The sequence below is a fragment of the Syngnathus acus genome, chromosome 21 (genome assembly GCF_901709675.1).
Source record: "Syngnathus acus chromosome 21, fSynAcu1.2, whole genome shotgun sequence".
NCBI lineage: Eukaryota > Metazoa > Chordata > Actinopteri > Syngnathiformes > Syngnathidae > Syngnathus > Syngnathus acus.
The window spans coordinates 8,954,208-8,973,988 of NC_051105.1; the positions used below are offsets into that span (position 1 = coordinate 8,954,208).

General features: G+C 39.7%; 3 protein-coding genes across 4 annotated transcripts; 1 reads left to right on the plus strand and 2 right to left on the minus strand.

Moving 5' to 3' along the window:
* The first annotated feature begins 999 nt into the window (after positions 1-999).
* LOC119115306 (F-box only protein 47-like) lies at positions 1,000-19,765 on the plus strand. Its single transcript, XM_037239702.1, has 11 exons — positions 1,000-1,087; positions 17,026-17,182; positions 17,382-17,543; positions 17,769-17,845; positions 17,906-17,980; positions 18,054-18,165; positions 18,499-18,672; positions 18,736-18,885; positions 18,968-19,110; positions 19,201-19,360; positions 19,436-19,765. The coding sequence occupies exons 1-11, from the start codon at positions 1,061-1,063 to the stop codon at positions 19,534-19,536; spliced, it is 1,338 nt and encodes a 445-aa protein (XP_037095597.1). The 5' UTR covers positions 1,000-1,060; the 3' UTR covers positions 19,537-19,765.
* LOC119115305 (high-affinity choline transporter 1-like) lies at positions 7,074-13,505 on the minus strand. Its single transcript, XM_037239701.1, has 9 exons — positions 12,371-13,505; positions 11,350-11,575; positions 11,146-11,259; positions 10,873-11,028; positions 10,549-10,697; positions 10,308-10,451; positions 10,016-10,169; positions 9,623-9,840; positions 7,074-9,387 (listed from the first exon to the last, which is right to left on the minus strand). The coding sequence occupies exons 2-9, from the start codon at positions 11,531-11,533 to the stop codon at positions 8,737-8,739; spliced, it is 1,770 nt and encodes a 589-aa protein (XP_037095596.1). The 5' UTR covers positions 11,534-11,575; positions 12,371-13,505; the 3' UTR covers positions 7,074-8,736.
* On the minus strand, positions 13,717-15,194 carry LOC119115307 (claudin-14-like). Of its 2 annotated transcripts, XM_037239704.1 has the most exons (4): positions 14,977-15,194; positions 14,595-14,856; positions 14,402-14,490; positions 13,717-14,284 (listed from the first exon to the last, which is right to left on the minus strand). In XM_037239704.1, exons 2-4 carry the CDS (start codon positions 14,826-14,828, stop codon positions 13,981-13,983), a joined length of 627 nt encoding a protein of 208 aa, XP_037095599.1. In that variant the 5' UTR covers positions 14,829-14,856; positions 14,977-15,194; the 3' UTR covers positions 13,717-13,980. The 2 variants fall into 2 exon arrangements, with proteins under 2 accessions (XP_037095599.1, XP_037095598.1); XM_037239703.1 differs by having other exon boundaries at positions 13,717-14,490; positions 14,977-15,191.
* Positions 19,766-19,781: the final 16 nt, after the last annotated feature.

Here is a 19,781-nt window from a genome sequence, read left to right on the forward strand (position 1 = left end):
GCGGTTTGTGCCCATCGTGTCTGCATCGTAACGAGAATGAATTTCACGTGCGCTGTCTCACTTTCAATCTGAGCTAATGGAAGTGTTGGCTTAAAAAGCCCATCACTCAGCAGGAATACCGTATTGCAACAAACACTGGGCCAACCACTACATATTAAATACAACTACATTGTGACTACACTGAATTTCAAAATACGTTTGGCTCGTTTTTATTTTACAATACAGGTTCGCAAAGGTCAGAAGGTCACACGGAAGATTTTGTTAATCATAGAATGGAAAAACTGTATCCCCTGTGCATCTATCGTCTTTTTAATTTCTGCCTCCTTTGGACGTGCAGAAATTAAAAAGACCCGATTCAGCACAAATGTGCAAAACCTATCATTATGACTCCCTCTTGACACCGAACAGGATGTGCTTAAACATACCATGGGTGATTATTATTATGATCTTCAGTAGCAAGAGCTCCAATTATGCTGTATAAGGCAATAGATGGGGAACCACCGTTGTTTCAGCAATTAAGCCACATTAGTCATTGTCAGAATATCCGGGCTTAACGGGATATAGGCACTCCATTAGTGGAATTACAGCAGCCTCATAGTACTCTAAGGAGAGACTGGAAATCTAGGGAAGTTAATGATCCCCCAAATGCTAATTTAGCACTTATGTCAGCCAAGAAATGCACAAATGGTGCAGTGAGGTATGTGAATGGTGAGAGACAAGCCTTCCCACTAATTATACATAAGTATAAATGTAGATATAATTTTCTTTGTTACAGCTGCAGCTGTTTTGAAAGTACTATATAAATAAAAATGAGTTGTGTTATTTATTGTCTTTTGTGAGCTAGTTATTTTTCTACCTTGACTCTTCAAAGAATCTCTTTGTGATATCAAGGCTGCACTTCTGAATCATGAGTTACAATTTCATTTCTCTTTCATCCAACATCACAAGCTGGAATTGGTTAAATATGCACAAAGTCTGTGAACTTGTAACAGTTTTAAGTCCAAATAATAAGGATGACATTTCAGGATTTGGCATTTTCCACACATGCGCCTGACCTGACATGGACAATGTCAGCACAACAAGCGAGGTAAGATTTTATTTACTTTTAATTAGTTTAGTTGGGGTTTAAGGGCAGTTGTTCCCAAAAGAAAATAGAAACTTGATTTTTGTTTTTATTTCTTTCACCAATGAGGCTCAAAAAAGGCATTTAGAAGTGAACAGCCAGTCAGTCTCAAGTTTTCTCAGACGTGTTAGCATGTAGCGAAGTCTACATTCTATGATCAAGGTACTGCTGAAACATTAAGGTCATTTCGATAAAGTAAAAAAAAAAAAGAAGTGCAAGTTCCCTGTTAATGATGTCAAGGTCAAAGTGGCTGCTTAGTGATAACGACAGTTCACCATAAGTCTGCGTATAATCATTCAAACCGAACTCTTCTAGTCTACAGCTCAGCTCTCTGGTGCAGTCAGAGTCTATAACTGTAATCATTACTCAACTTGAATGTTCCTCATACTTTTAATACCTTTTTGTTTTCACTGCTGCATTGTATCAATTTTTTGTATCATTTTTTTTTCCATCTACGTGACCGCACGCTCATCAAGATGAACAACTATGTGCTGGCCAAATTCAATCTCCCTGAGACCCAGACACTCGATAATATATTAGTGGTGCAGTTAGAAGCCTAAAGATATCAGTATTGATCTCCTAGTTAGGTTGGGGCTTGTTTGAGGTTGGAGACAAATAGCCTCTTTGTCTCTCTCAAAGAACCCAATCATTTGAATGAGTCCACTTCTTCAACATCTGCTGATGCTGCTGTAATTCTTAAGATTCCTGAAATGACAATAGAGGCTAATATAGAAAAAAATAAGACCCCCCCCCCCCCCCCCCACCTGTATTCAGGCCATTATTCTGTATGAATGCTAAAGGACTTGACAGGCTAAAGGGATTCATACTCTGTATGTGGGTACGTGTCAAAATCCCACAGTGTGTATCATCACACTGATGAAAAACTATTTTCCCAATATGTGAGAATGGCTTCCTTCCCATTTCAAGACGCGGGGCGATCAATTCTATTTTAACTTTTGTGTAATACTTGCTCTGTCATTTTGTTTCCAGCACGGATCAGTTGAGTGCCACGGTTAGATGGTGAGCTTCGGAAGGTTGAATGCTAATTGTGCATTTAGTACATATCTCTCTGATCGTGCATCTTGGTTTGACAGAGCAATTTTTGGAATCTTCAGTTTTCATATGTTGGATATGACCAAAAGTCGACATACTTTTGTTTGGTTGGAAAAAAATCTATGCTTTTTAACTATGAGAACAGTTTGCTAAAGGCTTTTTTTGTTGATGCATTCAAAACTAAAAAGCTTATTATGCAAACTTGGATGTATCCATCTTGGCATCGCTGTACTCTTCCAAAATAATTTTAATAACCACTGTATGTCCACTTAAAGTCCAAAACAGGTACATCAGTATGACACCCAGCCCCATTGTTGCTAATATGGGTCAGCTTTTGTATTTAAAGCAGACTATCCTTAAAAAACCAGCCTGTCTCAGTGAGCTTGGTGTTTTTCTTTTGTGCGTTTGTTGTTTTTCAAGCTCCAAAGCTCTCAGTCTTCAGGGCTTTATGCTAATGAGCTAAATGCACTCTATACTGTCATTGCCCCTAACCAAAAACCCATTTTAAATGGTGACATGGATTATGCACTTTGTTGAAAGTTCAACATGAGCTGTGGCTTATCTGGCATAAAAAATATGGGATAGTAAAAAACAATATTTGTCTCCAGTAAATAAAGCTCAAACAATTAAAAAAAACAGATATGCATGCAAACACCTGCAGTTATCCTTCCTGACAGAAAGGAACACAAATAGTTTATAGACGTATTGATCAGCCTTTCTCCTCGAGTCTTTTTCAATGTTATTCATTGAATGCCAACAAAGGACATAAAGAATAACACAACTGCGATTAAATAATGACACGATAAGAATATAAATAATGAGAGTGATCCTAACGTAACGACCATTCCTCTGCATTTAAATGGGGTGTTCCAACCCACAGGACCAATCAATTGGTAAGTGGATTAGCTCATGTTTAAATTCAATTAGCAGTCCCCATTCAGAACAGGTAATGCGATTAGCGTTTGCCGTTTCCTGTGCAGAGGGAGAACTGGAATTGCAAACGGCAATCTGTAGCTTTTTACATTTTACGGCATTGTGAAAATACACGCTGATGCGTATTCATTTGAATGGGGAAACATGAATGACCTCATGAATTCTGTGCTTTTGATGGCTGCTTGTCTAAAAAATATTTGATTACAAAAAGGATTCTATTTTTTTTTAAAATACATGTAATTTTATTGAAACGATTCAACAGCAACTTTCATCTCAGTCACTGTGCGGCGTTACACTAATGAATTGATACTCACATAAATACCTTCGATTGCAAATGGACTAAAAATAAAGGCAGTAATTAGCTCACACTGGTCTCACGTTCCCTCGTTAATGAATCAATTATTAACCTCAATTGTCAATAAGTAATGTGTATGTCCAATTAGTGAGACGTTATTAGGCCACGACATTCACCAGACATTATTACACTGTCTGTTCTTTCTTCTTGCTTTTGAGTAATCACACTGCAGAGCTACACGTAAATACACAAAGTCATAACTGATAGGTGAGCTAGCAGCGTCATACATTTAAAAAAAAATAAAAGAGCATCGATGAAGAAGCGTCTGGACTTGGTCAATGTTATTTTCACAATTTTTGTCAGGCTGCCTCGTACAGCCTTGCCATGTGTGTGTGCGTCAGTTTGATTAAGGAGCATATTGGCAAGCGAACTCTTCTCCTGTAATAAGTCATCTTTAAATGACAGCATTGTAAAGCATTAGGAGAGCCGAGTGGAGGAGCCCTGCCAGGGCTGTTAGCCAGATAAATGTTTCTGCCCTGTTAACCTGCCGCTGGTGTCACTTCTAATCAACAACAGTGGCTGCTTGCTGTAACAGGTGCTGCCACACCTCCGCAGAATAATAAACGAATAAAACCGAAACCAGTGGAAGACAGAGTCAGGAAGGAAAAAAAAAAACAATTATATACAACTTTTTTTTAAAGTTCATTACAGCATTTATAGTGTCACCCCTTCCTTTGGGCTTAACAAGTCTTAAATGGAGCCAAATAATTTACTACTGACCAGGATCAATATGGAAAACCAAAGACAGAAACACCCATTTTCATTACTTACCACAGTTCAATCGAGGAAGCTTTTGCATTGATCAGTATTTTAAGGTAAGCTAACAACGGCCTTTTTCCAATCATTCGTCAAAGTAGATTGGTGATTTATAATTTGAAATAAGTGAGCCAATGGGTCAATAATGATTATCAATAATGCTTTCACTTATATTGCACCATTAAAGCGTTAATTTGGATCTTTGCAATATTGCATTCATCCATCAGTCCATTTTCTGTTAAAGTTTGTGGGGAGTTGGAAGCTCTCCTCCATGAAGAAATAATAAAAAAATAAATGAGAAATAATGAATTCCCAATTAATCTGTGGATTAAGCAGAAATATTCCATCGCCAAATTATTCATAGACATGTTGTGGAATATGTGTGGGATAATCAGTTTGACTCATGTATTTGTAGAATACACACACAAACATCATTATTATGTTTACACACTGAAACGTGTGTTTTTCCAGCCACTGTCTGTTACCGAGCTTCTCTCCAGAACCCTTTCGGCATTAAATCCTTACAAAATTTACGTGCCTGTTGACAGAAAATTAATAAAATGTGCTCTGGTAACTCTTTGGTGTGTGTGTGAGTGTGTTTATACGCCATCTGCTGTAAAGTCTATTTGCATATTCTCAGCAGCCAACCAGTCACTGCCACTGGAATGAGCTTGATTTACAGATGTAGACTATTAGACTCTGTTGGCATCTTTCTATTAAAGCTATACTCACAGGAAGGTTGTCTTTTTAACTTTTATGAAAGCTCTCCAAGATTTAAGGATTTGTCTGTGGGAATTTCTTTCCAGCAGGCCAGTAAAATATTCCCACCCCAAAATCAAACATCCGTGCCTTCATGGACCTTCCTGAAGTCAAACCTTTGTAATGTTAACATTTGGTATCTACACATGGTGTCCTAAAATCCTTTGCAGTCAATTTGCTGTTAAATTAAGTGAGAGTGAATTGATGACTGCCACTTTTATTGCTAAGAAACATTATTTATATTCCAGAAGAAATGTGTTTTGCTCCCATTACGGTTATTTGCGCTTGGTTGGTGAAGGACTGAAGCAAGGACGTGAACTAGCTGCTTTGAGGACGCTCGGTTTTGATTGCTACTATCTCTTTGGGCTTAATAAAAAACCTGCAAAAATCTGTTACGTTCTTTAGCAATGGAAGCTAAAGTAGTTTTGTTGGTATACTAAAACAAATTTGGCATATGACTTTTTGTTATTAATTAGGTATCAGGCCACCGGGTTCCTCTCATGCCAAATAAATCCACGTTAGCATCATGGTATGCTAAACTGTCGATATAAACGCGAGTGTGAATAGTTATACAGATTGGCCAGGGTTTCAATTGCTTCTCATCCAAAGTCAACCAGACAAGGCCACAGCATCTTCTCCCTTGACCCTGAACTGGACATGTGGCATAAAATTGATTGTTGGATAGACTGGTCAGACAAGTTTAATCATGAAATCCCACCCAGCAACCTTCACTACCAGTGTTAGCATACATTCAAGAAGTGAGATTGATAGATTGATAGAAAGATGGACAGATTGACAGATGGACAGACTGACAGATCAATAGATATAGATAGATACGTTATATATTAAAGGTTGAGGACAGGGAAATCAATTAAAAATTAAAGCATTGCATAATGCAGGCTCACAATGAATGTAATTAAAAGATAAAAGATCTGATTATACATAATACAGAGTATTTTCTGCCTTTAAATGAGAATAAGTCATGAGCAGTGCTGCGGGGATGAATGCACGCATGTTTGTGCACACGACTAATGATGTTCAGGGAATGAACTGTCATTAAAAACACACAGAAAGCAGCAAGAAGGACAGTTACAGTGGTGGAGCCCGGGGCTTCGCTTTGAGTGTGAAGAATGGAGATATTTTTGACACACTAAGAGTTCAGATAAAGGATTGTGGTGATAAACCTATGGAATATGTAAGCACACACAATTTATGTACATATTTCTTTGCAACAGAGTCTCTTAATAAAAAGAGAGAAAGTGGTTGGCAAAATAATATTCAATTGAATTCCTGCCGTGGGAGCTATTATGAAGAAGAATTTTCCCGTGCCCTCATTTACCAGTTGCATACCGATCCATTTTGTCTGTGCTAGCTGCAACATTTAACATGCTTTTTTCATATTATTACAGTAATTTCATGTCCGTCACCTACAGGCAAAAATCAATTGGTGCTGTGTCAGGTTTTGTTGACAGTTACACTAATGGCTATTCTCTACCTCTGCCTTTCTCTGCCGCTCGCTGTGTGCATGCACTTCCAATTGAACCACTTATAGTAGAAAAATTAGATATTGTTTGAATTGCAAGATGAAACTGTACATAGGATCAATGAAATCTGTAAAACGTACATATAGTCTAGACATTTTCAGTCTGCAAAATAATTTATTAAACCTACAACATATGATCACAGCTTTACATTTATACACAGAGTATGGATAAATATTCATCTGTAATCCTTAATTTTTGAATGCAGTGCTTAGAAATTTTCATTTTTCTGTTAACAGTACATTTATCACACAAAAATACAGCATCATTGCAATTTACACAGTTGTAACTTTTTCTTTGAGTTTGACATTCTTATTAAATGAATAATAATTATTTTAAGGTGCCGCATCTTTTTCAGAAATTCGCATGGCTCTAGCATTTATCCATTTTTAACCCCCAATTTGAAGCTGAATATTTTTGGTGGTGTTTTGCTTTAGTCCCATAAATTTTAGCGACATTGTGAGAACGTGCCAACACTAAGTACGATTTCATATCGCTGCACTGCACCAGCAATTGAAGTGACAACAACTTTTGACTGACAGCCTTTTTTTACAAATCAATTTCCCAACAACTGGCAGCATTTCTAACCCAGTCATTCCCATCGCCTGATTATAGTGGGTCCACTGAAGACACCAGCAAAGTACAACATAAGAGACAAAAAGCGATGTACTCCAACAACAGGAACAATTGCAAAGAAATAACAATAATACAGCGATAACAACTTCTCGATTCTTCAAACAGGACAAGGAATGATGTTTAACTAAAAATACACATGTACAGAAATAGAAGCGCTTAATAATGGAAAAATAAATACAGCATGTTTTTGTAACTCATCCTTTTTTCCACATCATTAAACAAGTGTCCGGAGGACTAATTGATTGCCTGTTTGGATCAATAATGACCAGTGCTGACAAACAATCCTGCAGGGGAAACAATCTTTTCCTGTCTCAGCTAACCTGCAGTGGCAGACTTGTCGAAGGAAAGCAAAGTGTCAGTGGCAAACAGTAATAAAAAGTGTCCGTCTGGTCCAAAATAGCCATGATGATAGATTTGAAAATGCTATCAATAATATTACTAGCGAAGAGGTTCCCTGTGTCATCCCACCAAATTTCGACGGCACTAGTCTTTGATCCCATTAATTTGCTTGATATAATTTTCAGCCTAACCTTTGATGCTGCTTTTGTCCTTTTCAAAAACCACTTCGTCAGTCCCTGTAATTAGAAACAAAATGTCCGCCTGTCTGCTTCATCCACCAACGCTGGTGGGCAGAGACTGCATTGGTGCATTACTGCTGTACAGTATTTTACTGAGCAGTAGTAGTCTCATTTGTTTTATATGGATTCATTAGGTTACACTTACAAAATACTGCAATGTTTAAAAAAATTAAAAAATATTGGAATACATCTCATACATTATTTTTCTTTCACAAAAGACTTTAACACCAGACATTTATTTGGTGACGAAATGTAATCTCATATCTAACCGTCTACTTTGGTTACGAGTTTGTTTATGAGGTCTGGATGAGGCTTTACTGCAAATGTGATTTGTTTTAAGACACAAGTAAAATCCGCCAGCTATAACTAATTGTACGTTCCGTATTACATATATCTGTACAACATGGATACCGGTACTAAAAATATTATTGCTCTATTCATAAACTTACTCTATGCAAATAGAACTTCAGACAAGCTGATATACATTGTAGCGAGAATATTCCTTTAACACATAACACTATGCTTGACTCAACTGGTCAACAGTCGAATCTCAGCTTCTAAGCAAGGAATATCCAAAACAAAGGAGGCGTCAGATATTCCGAAGTCAAGTAAGGATCCGTCATGATTGATGGCCACCACACGAGAAGCTTGAGCTCATGAAGAGAAAACCAACCATTCGGTTTGGAAAATACGTTTCTGTTCATGGAATATTCTCGGCTACACACAAAAGATTACAGACATGTACACTGAAATTTGCCATTTGAACATTGGAATTGTAGACCCAGAAGATTGCACCAATCTCCAATTCCTAAAGCTCAAGCTTTGAAGCATCCAACCTGGCATAACCAGTTTTGGAAACATTCTTGACTTTGGGAACCTCATTCAACATTATTAGGATCAAATAAAACATGTAGGATCACATGGAAGCCAGTGCAGATCTCCACTGCTTTGACTCCTTGTGTGGCAGTAGTGAGTTTTCTTTCCCGCTGTGCCTTTAAACATTTAATTTTCATCTTGAAACTCCTCAGGACTTGACACTTCGTCATTGCTCAGGACCTCTCTGTTGGTGAAGGTGGCTGCGAGGGAGGCACCCAGTGCTCCTTTGACGGGCGTCATCTCCGATAGGATGATATTATCATGGCTCACCAGTGTGGCTTTGTCCATGATCTCCTTGCTGTGTTTGGAGACCACAGCATCGAAGAAGTCGTACTTATGTGACAGCGTACCACTTTCGAAGATATACTTTGTCAGGTAGGAAAATGCCACGTTTGCTAAAAAGGATGCCAACATGGATACTGTCTTGAAGGGGAATCTCTGCTGGACAAAATACTCGACATCACCGGTGAGGTGGTGTATCTTCTCCTGGATCACCCATCCAGGGTAATAGATGAAGGGAGGAAGTTTTAAATATGGTTCGCCTCCGCCGATTCGTAGCAAAAGACCAAAGACATAGGCGGCCACTGAGCCGTACGTATTTGTTCCTTTGACAAAAAGGACGCTAAGAAGTTGAGGAAAGACGATGACATAGACCAAGTCCGAGCTCAGGTACCACAAGCCGTATACTGTTCCGGTTAACAAAGCCATGGCTGTGGCGAGGGCTCCGAAAACGAAGATAGTGAGACGCATCACCCAGACAATCTCACGATCCGAAGCCTAGAGGATAATTAGAAAAGCATCATTGGAATTTGCATCCATCAAGTACCGGATGAGAGATTTGTTTGCCTTGGTTGATTGTTATGATTGATGACACCATTAAACATCATGACTGCATTGTCTTAATAATTTAAAGACAAAACACTTCAGCAAGAACTGCTTTAGGAATGCTGACATATGCAAACGACTTGGTTCAAAATGCTTCCATTTTGTAATCAACAGGTCGCAATCTTACCGACTGTCGAAAAGCAAGTTGATAGATGTTCCTCGCAAACATGGAGCTGGCAGATAGAATGGAGGAATCTGCGGATGACATGACGGCAGCCGACACCGCTCCCAGGCCAAAGAAGGAGATGTAAGGCGGGCAGAGGTGCTGAAGCACAATCGGAAGGATCATGTCGGATTCATCTCTCTCTTTTGGAGGTAGGGCCCCATAGGAAGTCTGATTCCAGTCTAGAGATGATACTGAAACTTTAAAATGCATTTCTGACCATATATTCAGGATTCATCAAATTAGTGACCTTATGGAGTCATTTAGCCCAACGACCATTCCATCCTTTGAGAATCATGATGTTTAGTGTGCATGAAGTAAACCAAAGCCCCAGCACATCTGGCAATGTGTATTTACCAGTGGATGCCCCGATAGCTCCTATGAGGATCGAGGGAACTGCCATGATCAAACAGCCGAAGGCAGCGAGGAAGGAAAGGACCTGGGCGTAGGTAGCTGAAGAAGCAGAAAGAACCCGTTGAAAATAGACTTGCCAGGGGATCCCACCCAACATCTGGAAACAGAAAAACAATCGTATTTACGGAGCTTCATCACACAATTGCCCTTGCCCCCAAATAAACATCAACCCTATAAAAACTGACGGATTTACTGGTTTGCATGATGGCTCTTCCTGAAGACGGGTATAACTTACCAGCAAACAGAAATTATCTGCCCAGAGCCATTTGTCTGCTGGCTCAATTTTCCCCAGCCAGGGTGACTGGTGGATGGCCTCCTTGGCTGTCACACTGATGTCTGACACAGCAGGATTGGACAACGCAAAAGGCACACTGATCCACTGATGGTCAGATGACATAGAATGACAACATTGCAAGTATTCATTGATAATCGATATCTGATATGTTTCTGGCACTTGGTTTGACTGCGAGACTCACCAAACCCACAAAGATGCAGAAGAGTTGCACTACATCTGTGTAAGCAACTGAGTAGAGTCCTCCCACAAGAGTGTAGAAGATAGCAATCAGGGCTGAGATCACCACGGACATGTTGATGTTTATGTCCACGATCACACTCAGAGTGGCACCTGTGGGACAATAGTAGGAAGAGAACTTTCACAAATGCCAAACAAAAAAGCCACACAAAGTATGAAAAGAAAATACAGATCTGGTATCTAGCAGAAGTCCATTTAATTTGCGTGTACAGTGCACAGTGGTTGGGACTGGTCAAATCTGGACCGATAGGATTTCAGAATCACCTACCCAAGGCAGATAAAATGGCTGCGGACCAGAAGATTTCGCCCATGACAGCGGGGATGAAAAGCAGACCCCCCATCCTTTTCCCGTAGAGCTGTTGGAAAGGATCCAACATTGTGACATAGCCACGGGATCGCATCGGTTTGGCAAAAAAAAGGCCACCTGGAAGACATTAGAAATGATGTCACTACAAATCCACTCAGATGTGTATTTTATAGGAGTTGACACAACAAAGGTAATGAGTGAGCCAAACTCCACACAACAAGAAATTCTTCTAACCTAGTACCAGGCTGAGAGCGTAGCCAAAGGGTGCTTGGGCCCAAGCCAAGCCATAGTCGGGTAAGTAGACATATTCAGCTGTCCCGTTGATGTAGCCTCCCCCTACCCAAGTCGCTGAAGAAAAAAAAAAAAAAAAAAAAAAAAAGAGACGGTCCATATCAGCCAATTACTTTGTTGCTATGGTAACTAAATTAGACTACTCACCGGTCATAGTGAATACACCCACAAATAAGCCAATGTCCCGGCCACCGACCATGATGGTCTCGCTCCGGTCCCTGCCATCAACCACGCCGGAATTCTTGTTCTTCCACGCCGCCCAAATGCCCACGAAGAGAATCACCAGATAAAAAAGTACAATAGCCACGATACCCTCGACGTGGATGGTCATCTTGTTCAGTGTCTTCAATTGCTCATTGAGAAAACGGCAACACTAGAGAGAAACATGGCTTGGCAGTTTAATAAAAAAATCAATCAATAAATAAATAATTTGTATTGATTTATTTACATAAACAAATGTACTAAATTTAAGCGGTCCAACAGACTGTGTAATATATATAATCACTAAATACAAATTGCATAAAAAAATATTCAACAGACTAAAAGGCATTCTTTAAATATTTTGTCTTATTTCACTATAACAAGAAAATTCAAATATTTAATAGATGAGATTACAAAATATGATAAACATTTTTAACCTCTTGTAGTGCAAATTTCCCTTCTCTCTAACATAATCATTTACTATTACAACCTTTAAAGTGCAAATTATACATGTTTTTCTCAACGAAATGAACACACACACACATCAAATAACCCTCATATGCTGCACATGAGGCTAAAAAAAATACATATTTTGCCTTTGAATTCTGCTCATGCCTGTTTTTTCATCCATTAAGTTTATGACCGAAATCCAAACTGGACGTTGTAGGTTTCAGAATTCATTAAATATTCACCTTTTAAAGGAAAGTCCCACATAGTTATCTTTTACTGTGTACAGGTTGGTTTAGTAATATCTAACAGAGAAGTTAATCTGGAGTTATTATTTGAACTCCAATGTGCCGCATCCTAAGAACCAGATCTTGAGTCTCAGCACCTTGTTGACCTCATCATTTCTCAGGTGCGACTAAACATTATTGATCCGTATTTAAATGATCAATATCCACTGTGGCCGCAGATAGGCCAAAACATAACAGCTCAGCAAGTGGAAAACATGACAAAATCATCTCACCTTTTTCTTTGAATGAGTTGACAACCACAGCCAAAAGCAGGAATAAGAAGGTTCCAAAATTAAATCAAAGAAGATGCCTTGTTGGATGGAAGTTATATTTCACCATTTAGTGATGTTCAAAGTCCAAACACGATTATATTACAGTGTTTTTAAGTCTTCAAATCCCTGGCACATCTGCGGGACGTAGTACGTGTGTGTGTGTGTGTGTGTGTGTGTGAGAGAGAAAGAGAGAGAAAGATGGGGAGGGAGCGAGAGAGTGGAAAAAGGTGGGTGGGGGTGGTTTGTCGTGGGTGTGGAGATGAATGGGAGTGGTGGGTTTATTGGATGCTGTCAGGGTGGGTAGATGCTAGATGAATGTCTTCCAGGGCAGGACCAAAATAGCATCTAATAGAGAGTGGCAAGTGAGGCTGTGCGTCACTTGCAAACCTTTCCAATATGTGAATATCATATTTGAAATGTTAACTTGGTTACTTTTTGGACTGCCTTTGCTTGCTTAACTATTTTAAAACACTTCTGGTTATAAGATGGTTAAGTTGAATGATTTGTGTGTCAGTGTTCCCAATCTTATGGGCCACTTTAGATCTGCAACTGCGAATCAATCGGGAGAGCTCCGCATCACTAAATCTCAGGTTCAACACTCGAGTTCGGAGTACCAAATGTCACGTCAAAGTGGATTTATGAGGTGGTAGCGATGGGAAAAAACAATGGCTTGACTCTTATTTAGTGTGTCGTTTTTGCTACAGGTGGTGTTGACATATTGCATTATGTTGTTGTTCCTTTAAGTCACCACTTGCAAATAATGAAGTAGTTGGCAATACTTCATTTAAGCTCAGTTAGAAGGATGGATACTCATTGTCCCTAGTATTGAGCAATAGTGTTTTTTATTATTTATTAGTATTAAATGTGAAGGTTAAAAATAGGCACCCAATGTGCTAAAGACTGATCATTAATTAAAAGAAAAATTACAAGGAGTCGTGAAATATTTTTTTGCCATACTGTTAATCAATACCTACTCCTTAATGTAAATATTCTTCTAAGTGTGACAGCTGTTAGCGACAGTGTTATGACAGTTACCGCTGACAGGCTAGGCTGCAATGCACACAGTGAGTCTAATTGGAAGGGTTACACACACACACACGTACACACATACGTATATATATATATATATATATATATATATATATATACATAAATAGACAGATATAATTATGCAAATGATACAAATGATATGCAGTCACTTTATTGTCCATTGACGTGGTGCCACCCTAACAAATCATACTTGATTTTCTTAATTTTACCGAGGTACAAAGTATTTCTAAAACTAACACTATTATGGAGTATGTATCTGCATCGTCATTCGGATAGTATTCCAATATAAATACGACAAAAAGTGATCTGTTGTAACCGTACTGTACTGTTAAAGCGGCCTTAGCTGTTGCCACTGTTTCCATCTACTAATAAATGTCGCCCTCTTGTGGTACTCTTCCCACATTGCAGTGTGATGATTCCTTTGCTGTGTGAGGTCAGAAAAGTTCACTTGACTGTCTTGGCATACGGTATTTCAGTTCCACGCATCGCTCAGGTGTTAAGAGAACATTTCCGCACAGACTTTAGACATAATTATTCAGTCTGTAGCCACTGCTGGAGGCCGAGCAAAGCGAGGATGCGCGATTGCCCTTCAAGGCCTCTGGAGGATTATACGGAGGAGCCGGCGGGTAGCTGTTGTTGATGTACGGAGGAGGAGGAGCTGAAGACCGACTCCTGTGCATTTGGGGACGTCTCTGCGACCGCTCACCTCTGCTGCTCCAACACAGTACCAGTCCTCCGCACAAACTGAGGCAGCTCGACGCGTAACCAAGATACACCGCCAGGCCGATCTCGTACTTCATGCCGTTGTGAGGGAAGGGATCATAGAAATCGATGATGATGTCATTGGTGGTCCAGGACACTGTGGTCAAGCAGAGTAAACCGGCACAGAGAAAACATATCCCTCCGCTCATGACCAGGGGGGACTTGATTAATGAGCCGTGGGCAAAGTAGGTGCACTTCATCCCCATCACAGAAACCACAATCGCCAGGACGGAGGTGACACAGGAGAGCACCATGAGTGCACGGGCAGCCTAATGATGAGGAGGAAAGACATTTTACGCAACATGATTCTTTTCACCTCGCTTCTAATGAAGAAATATACAAGTTTGAAAAGTGTGCATATGCACCACAGTACCTGTATGTCCTGCGGCAGCGCCAATAAAGATCTGTACAGCTCACACTGATAAATGCCCGTGCTGTGCCAGACACATTCCATCCACAGGCCTTTCATGTAAGCGGTGGCCGTGATGATGTTCGAACCGACGTAGGCTGAGCTGCGCCAGTGTGGGAGCACAGTGGCGGCTACAGTTCCCACGAACCCCAGCAGGCTCAAGAAGAAACCGAGGAGCTGAACTGCAGTGCTGGCCATGTTCGACTCACTTGGCAAGATTCCCAAGCTGCAAAGGTTCCACACGTAGTTTCAAATCCAAAGTGCATAGTAAATATTAAATCTTAAGTTGTTACATTTATCAGATCTAAAATACGTAAGCACAAAAGCTGTACGGACTTTGAGGTACCTTCAATAACAAACGCATTCTTGAGTCCCATAGGCAGCAGATGTGGTTGACTCTTCCAGTTAAGGGCACTCGCGAATTCCAGCGAGCTTACATTTTGTCACGGACTCTGAGCAATTCCTCAAGTGCGAAGCGAAGAAGCTGAAACTATTCCGACATCAGTCTCTGCTGAGTGGCATGTGTCTGCATCTGTAACTAATGAGAGCAGCGTTCAGTTTAAAGTTTCTCCCAGGAGGGCACGCCGTGCTGGTCTATTTGCCGACATCCTCGCCGCCCCTCAGGAGGGAAGAAATTAAACATTGACAGAAACCAGCCAAGCTTGGAGCAGTGTACTGATATAAACCACTAACTTTGAAAATGCTCACACTATAAAACCTCTCTTATGACCTCTGCAATAAACTGACCAAGAGAACAATTTCTGATGTGCTGTGACATGAGCTCACCTTGCACGTACTTGCTTCGGGTATTTAACAGCAGCTCAACTCTTTTGATTTAGTTAAGCATTTACTTCCTTTGTCTCTTTTGTGCTGCGTGTTTTGAATAAAAGGCCAAGGGAAATAAAGGCCTTGAGAAATGACTCGGCTGTTTCACAACAATGGCAACCTCTGTTTAGCCCTTGCCAGCTTTTTGTTAGCGATTTTATTACGCAAATACCAAATGTGTTGCTTTGGTTGCAGTTTTTTATCTGTTGTATGACAATTAAATCATAACTTGGATACATATGGCACCAGCTTGAAGAGTTTAACTGAACAGCTATAGGAAATATTTGGGGGGAATCTGAACAAATTAGATGTCGACCAACATTCTGGAACAGACTAAGTTCAACCGTGAACGTTGATTTACTATCATGACTGAAATTACACAAGATGGGCTGTGAATGAATGACTGCTGTAAAAACACACCTGAATATTCTCTACATGGCAAAAACTGCATGAGAGGTCTACCCATGGTCACAGGGGCACAGATTTAGCCGAGAAGCCCTATATGTGACTATTAAAAACACAGGTGAGCTTGACACATGTCAATCTGGTACATACATAGAGCTTGCCCTCCATCAGAAGCTGTTCTCTCATCTCCTGTTAAGAACATCGCTGCCCTTTGTGGTCCACCTGCAACGAAAGGACACAACAACAATGAGGCATGATTTCCCCAGCTTTTCCCTCTGCAAGTGCTCAATTCTGATGTGATGATCCTCTGCAAAGCGTGCCTGTGGTGTGGGAGACGCCATTTAAATGTGGAACACCTAATAGTCTTAGTTGGACGGAATAATCCTGTGATTAGCAGCTGAGCGTAGCTGTGCAATGTGCTCCACGATAACATAATACATTTGGGTGTCCATTTATACTTTGTCTTGCGTGACACACATCTTAGCAGACTTGCTGTGTAAGAAACTCAAGGACACCTCTTCTTACAGAAATTGTGTAAGACTTTTGGTACCTTAGTTGGAAGATCATGGTTCAGGGTTGACACTTAATCACATTTTTGGTTCTAGTAACAGTACAGTAAGGTGCCCCAAAACATTTGTCCAACCAAAATGTATCACACTTAAAACATGTAATATGGAATATAGTATTAAACAGTATTATTATTATTATTACTGTTAATTATTATTATATTATATATTATATATAATATTTAGTGGAGAGTAAAGTGTTTATTTACTTGGTTTTTTATTTATTTATTTATACCAAAGTAATTTAATAGGCGTTATTTCTACAGGCAAATCAATTTCGTGTAATGTGTACAACAATAAATTAGGACATTGAACGTCTCGCGCTACTGCCGACTGTCATTACACTAAAAGCTCTCGTTCAAGTTCAATAAATTGGTGAGTTTACTTTTTTTATGTATAAAAATTACTTTTGCCTATTTGTATTACAGGTGTGTAATATATATACTGTATTTATTTACACTGTATATAAAAGAGTGGCAATATAGCGCATTTACTTAGTGATACTTATAGCTAGCCAACTAGCTAGCAAGCTACTATTTCCAGTGTATTTACAGACCAGAAAATAATGGCAGATTGTGTACATGTTTGACATTTTACAGTCAATAATGCCGAGAGTAAAAGCAAGAAGGTACAGTAGGCCGAGTTGGAATTACCGTCAGGTCGCCGTCAAGACTCGCAGTCAGATGATGGACAGCAGAAACTTCTTCCAAAAACTTCCAATAGAAGTTTTTCATCTGATTCTAGACAAGCTCTCTGGTAAGGTACAGCTGTGAGCTCCGAGTCAAACTCAGAATATCTCCCATTTAAATGTATTGCTTGATTAAAATACACTACTTGTAATGTATGACAAAATATAACACATTGTATTGCTCGTGTATTGAATGCAAACAATCAATGGTTTGGATTTGTTATTGCTTTTCACTCACTAACAAACTTTTTGACAAACATTTTCCAGTGCTGGAGTTGAGTGTGTTCAGCTTAGCTTCCAAGAACATGAATGGATATATGATGGACTACATAAGCACCATGACATTGAGGGGCAAAACCATGCACCAAAACCTTCATAAGACCGATTGCCCTGAGCAGGAATGTTTCGGTAAACATTTCAGAGACCTAGGTAAGCAGTTGTATGGACTTAAATTCATGTGATGTTTCTTTTTACATTAGCTTCATGATAGAGAACGGCTAAAAGTACTGAAACAGTTGGACACATTTAAAAAGGGAAAGTTCACTTGTGTAGGTAATATTGTACTTAAAGGTCGTACTGAAATAAAATTGTATTTGAAACCTGATATCCCCAACTATTTGTAACTATATTAGTATTGTTGTCTTGTTTTCTTAGGTATATTGTTCAAACGGTGCACCATGTTACTACCTACAAAGGAGAGGCTGAAATGTATCCTGCAAAAGTTTTCACAGGTACAAAACTAGGTAAAAAAACTTGATAATGTATAATGTGCAGATTTACATGGTTTTCAGGTTCCTTGTTTCTTGTGGGAGACTTGCTCAGCACCGAATTGCATTGGTTTATCCAGATATGGAACTTTTCTGCAGGTGAATTGTCAAATGATGAATGCAAATAGAAAAAAAAAAAATGCTACACATTTTCTATTGATTTCTTTCACAGACCATAATTGCAGGGTGGGATGAGATTGAGTGCCAAAGAGTGTTCCACTTCCTGTGTGAAGTCACCAATTTGCTGAATAAAATCGAGACAGTCACTACTATCAGGAAACCTGGTAAGGGTCTCTCAGAGAAGTCTTGTAGAAAGTCTTCCAGTAAAGTGCTCGGAGGCTTTTACAGCTTCAATAGGGTGAGTCACTATAATTTCTTCCAAGAGTCGAGTAATTGCGATCTGGGATCTAATTCGCTGAGAAGATATTGTAAGCCTCGTGTAGAGTTCATCTTGAACTCCAAATAGCACTTGTACAAACAAATATACTCTTTCAATTTAACCTTAGTGGGAATCAATTTGAGGTAAGGCCTTTATTTGTTCAAAAGCATTTCAATATTGTTGAATTGCTTCTTTGTTCCACCAACATCGCCCATTCCCATTTTCTCTGTTTATGCAGGCCTGAAGTGCTATGAAGAGCTGGAGCTCCGCTACTTCTGTCGCAAGGTTTTGTTAGACTTGTCTATGAACCAGTCAGACTGTCAATTTTGGCTCCTGCAACTCCTGAAACCTTGGCCCATGGTCAGCCAGGCACACTTACTCTTAATCCTCTATGGGCCACAGCTGTCTGAAGGTGAGATAACTCTCATTTTGCTGGTAAGACAGTCGGTGGGCAGCGTTTCACTGTTCCTTGCAGGCCCCATCATTTGGCAGGATCTGGTGGAACGGGAGCTGCCTCAGGGTGCTCTGTGGGAGCTAGCCAGCAGCCTTCTTTTGCTCTTCAACAAACCCAAACTGAAAGACTGGACTATGCAAACAACTCTAGCAATCTTTGAGGAGATTGTTGGTAACAACATCCGAGTGCCATGAACGACGTGTCCACGTACACTGAATAAATAGAATGAGTTGATTTAGTTCTCCATTTGCAGCCATTCCTCAGCCATGGCACGTGGAGAACGTTGCCCGTCTCTTGGTGGTGTGTGGCAATAACTTCTGCTACACCGTCTTGGCAAGCAGGGCCCAATCTGGATTTATCAGAGACATTGCCAAATTGATTGTCTACATTATTCTGGTAGCTACTGCTGTAACTTCTGACATCTAGTGGGAAAATCTCACAGCTCTTAACACGTAATATTTTTTTTTTTGCATTTGTAATATGTAGGTGTGTGAAAAGGATGGCTATGAGATAGGCTGGGTGGTACATTTGGTACAGCAGCTTCACAAAAGCCTCGGCTCAGAAGTCCAAAGGATCGCCTTCGTCCGCCATCTCGAGAACACGTTCTCAGAGATTATCGTTGATTTACTTTACATGTATGATGAGGGTAAGTTGAGTCAGTGTGACCTTTCTTTAAATGACACCCCATCAAAAATCCATTAACTCTTTCTTGTGTTTCCAGGAAACCGTCTTGACAACGGCAACTTTTTCACAGCTACGTTTCTCCTTCTGGAAGCCAGTGCTCGATTCCATGCAAAATTCCTCCATTTGTTGCTTGAATAGGAATGATGCAAACTGAGTATTACGCAAAGCCAGAGATTTTGTGTAGGTTACATTCCAAGGGTGAATTTGTTTCTTGCCTTGAAGGTTATATTTAAAAAGTATTTAATATTTATTATTCAAGAAAATATTTATTGACGCTGTTATTTATTTGCATTGACTCGCTATTTAATTGAGGTTGTTATGCAGTTTGTTCATGTGTTGAACAATATATGAGGTTCATATTGGACTATTGTTCCCATAGTCCT

What these genes read in the sequence shown, in the direction of transcription:
- LOC119115307 (XM_037239703.1), bottom strand. Translation starts at nt 14,828, where the DNA reads ATGGCCAGCACTGCAGTTCAGCTCCTCGGTTTCTTCTTGAGCCTGCTG. An exon ending in CGCTGCCGCAGGACATACAG is followed by an intron (nt 14,491 to 14,594) that starts GTACTGTGGTGC and finishes CCTCATCATTAG; the next exon opens with GCTGCCCGTGCACTCATGGT.
- LOC119115305 (XM_037239701.1), bottom strand. Translation starts at nt 11,533, where the DNA reads ATGACCATCCACGTCGAGGGTATCGTGGCTATTGTACTTTTTTATCTG. An exon ending in AGCCATTTTATCTGCCTTGG is followed by an intron (nt 10,698 to 10,872) that starts GTAGGTGATTCT and finishes ATTGTCCCACAG; the next exon opens with GTGCCACTCTGAGTGTGATC. An exon ending in TCTGCATCTTTGTGGGTTTG is followed by an intron (nt 10,452 to 10,548) that starts GTGAGTCTCGCA and finishes TCTGACCATCAG; the next exon opens with TGGATCAGTGTGCCTTTTGC.
- LOC119115306 (XM_037239702.1), top strand. Translation starts at nt 1,061, where the DNA reads ATGGACAATGTCAGCACAACAAGCGAG. An exon ending in TCCTGCAAAAGTTTTCACAG is followed by an intron (nt 17,846 to 17,905) that starts GTACAAAACTAG and finishes CATGGTTTTCAG; the next exon opens with GTTCCTTGTTTCTTGTGGGA. An exon ending in CACTACTATCAGGAAACCTG is followed by an intron (nt 18,166 to 18,498) that starts GTAAGGGTCTCT and finishes CTGTTTATGCAG; the next exon opens with GCCTGAAGTGCTATGAAGAG.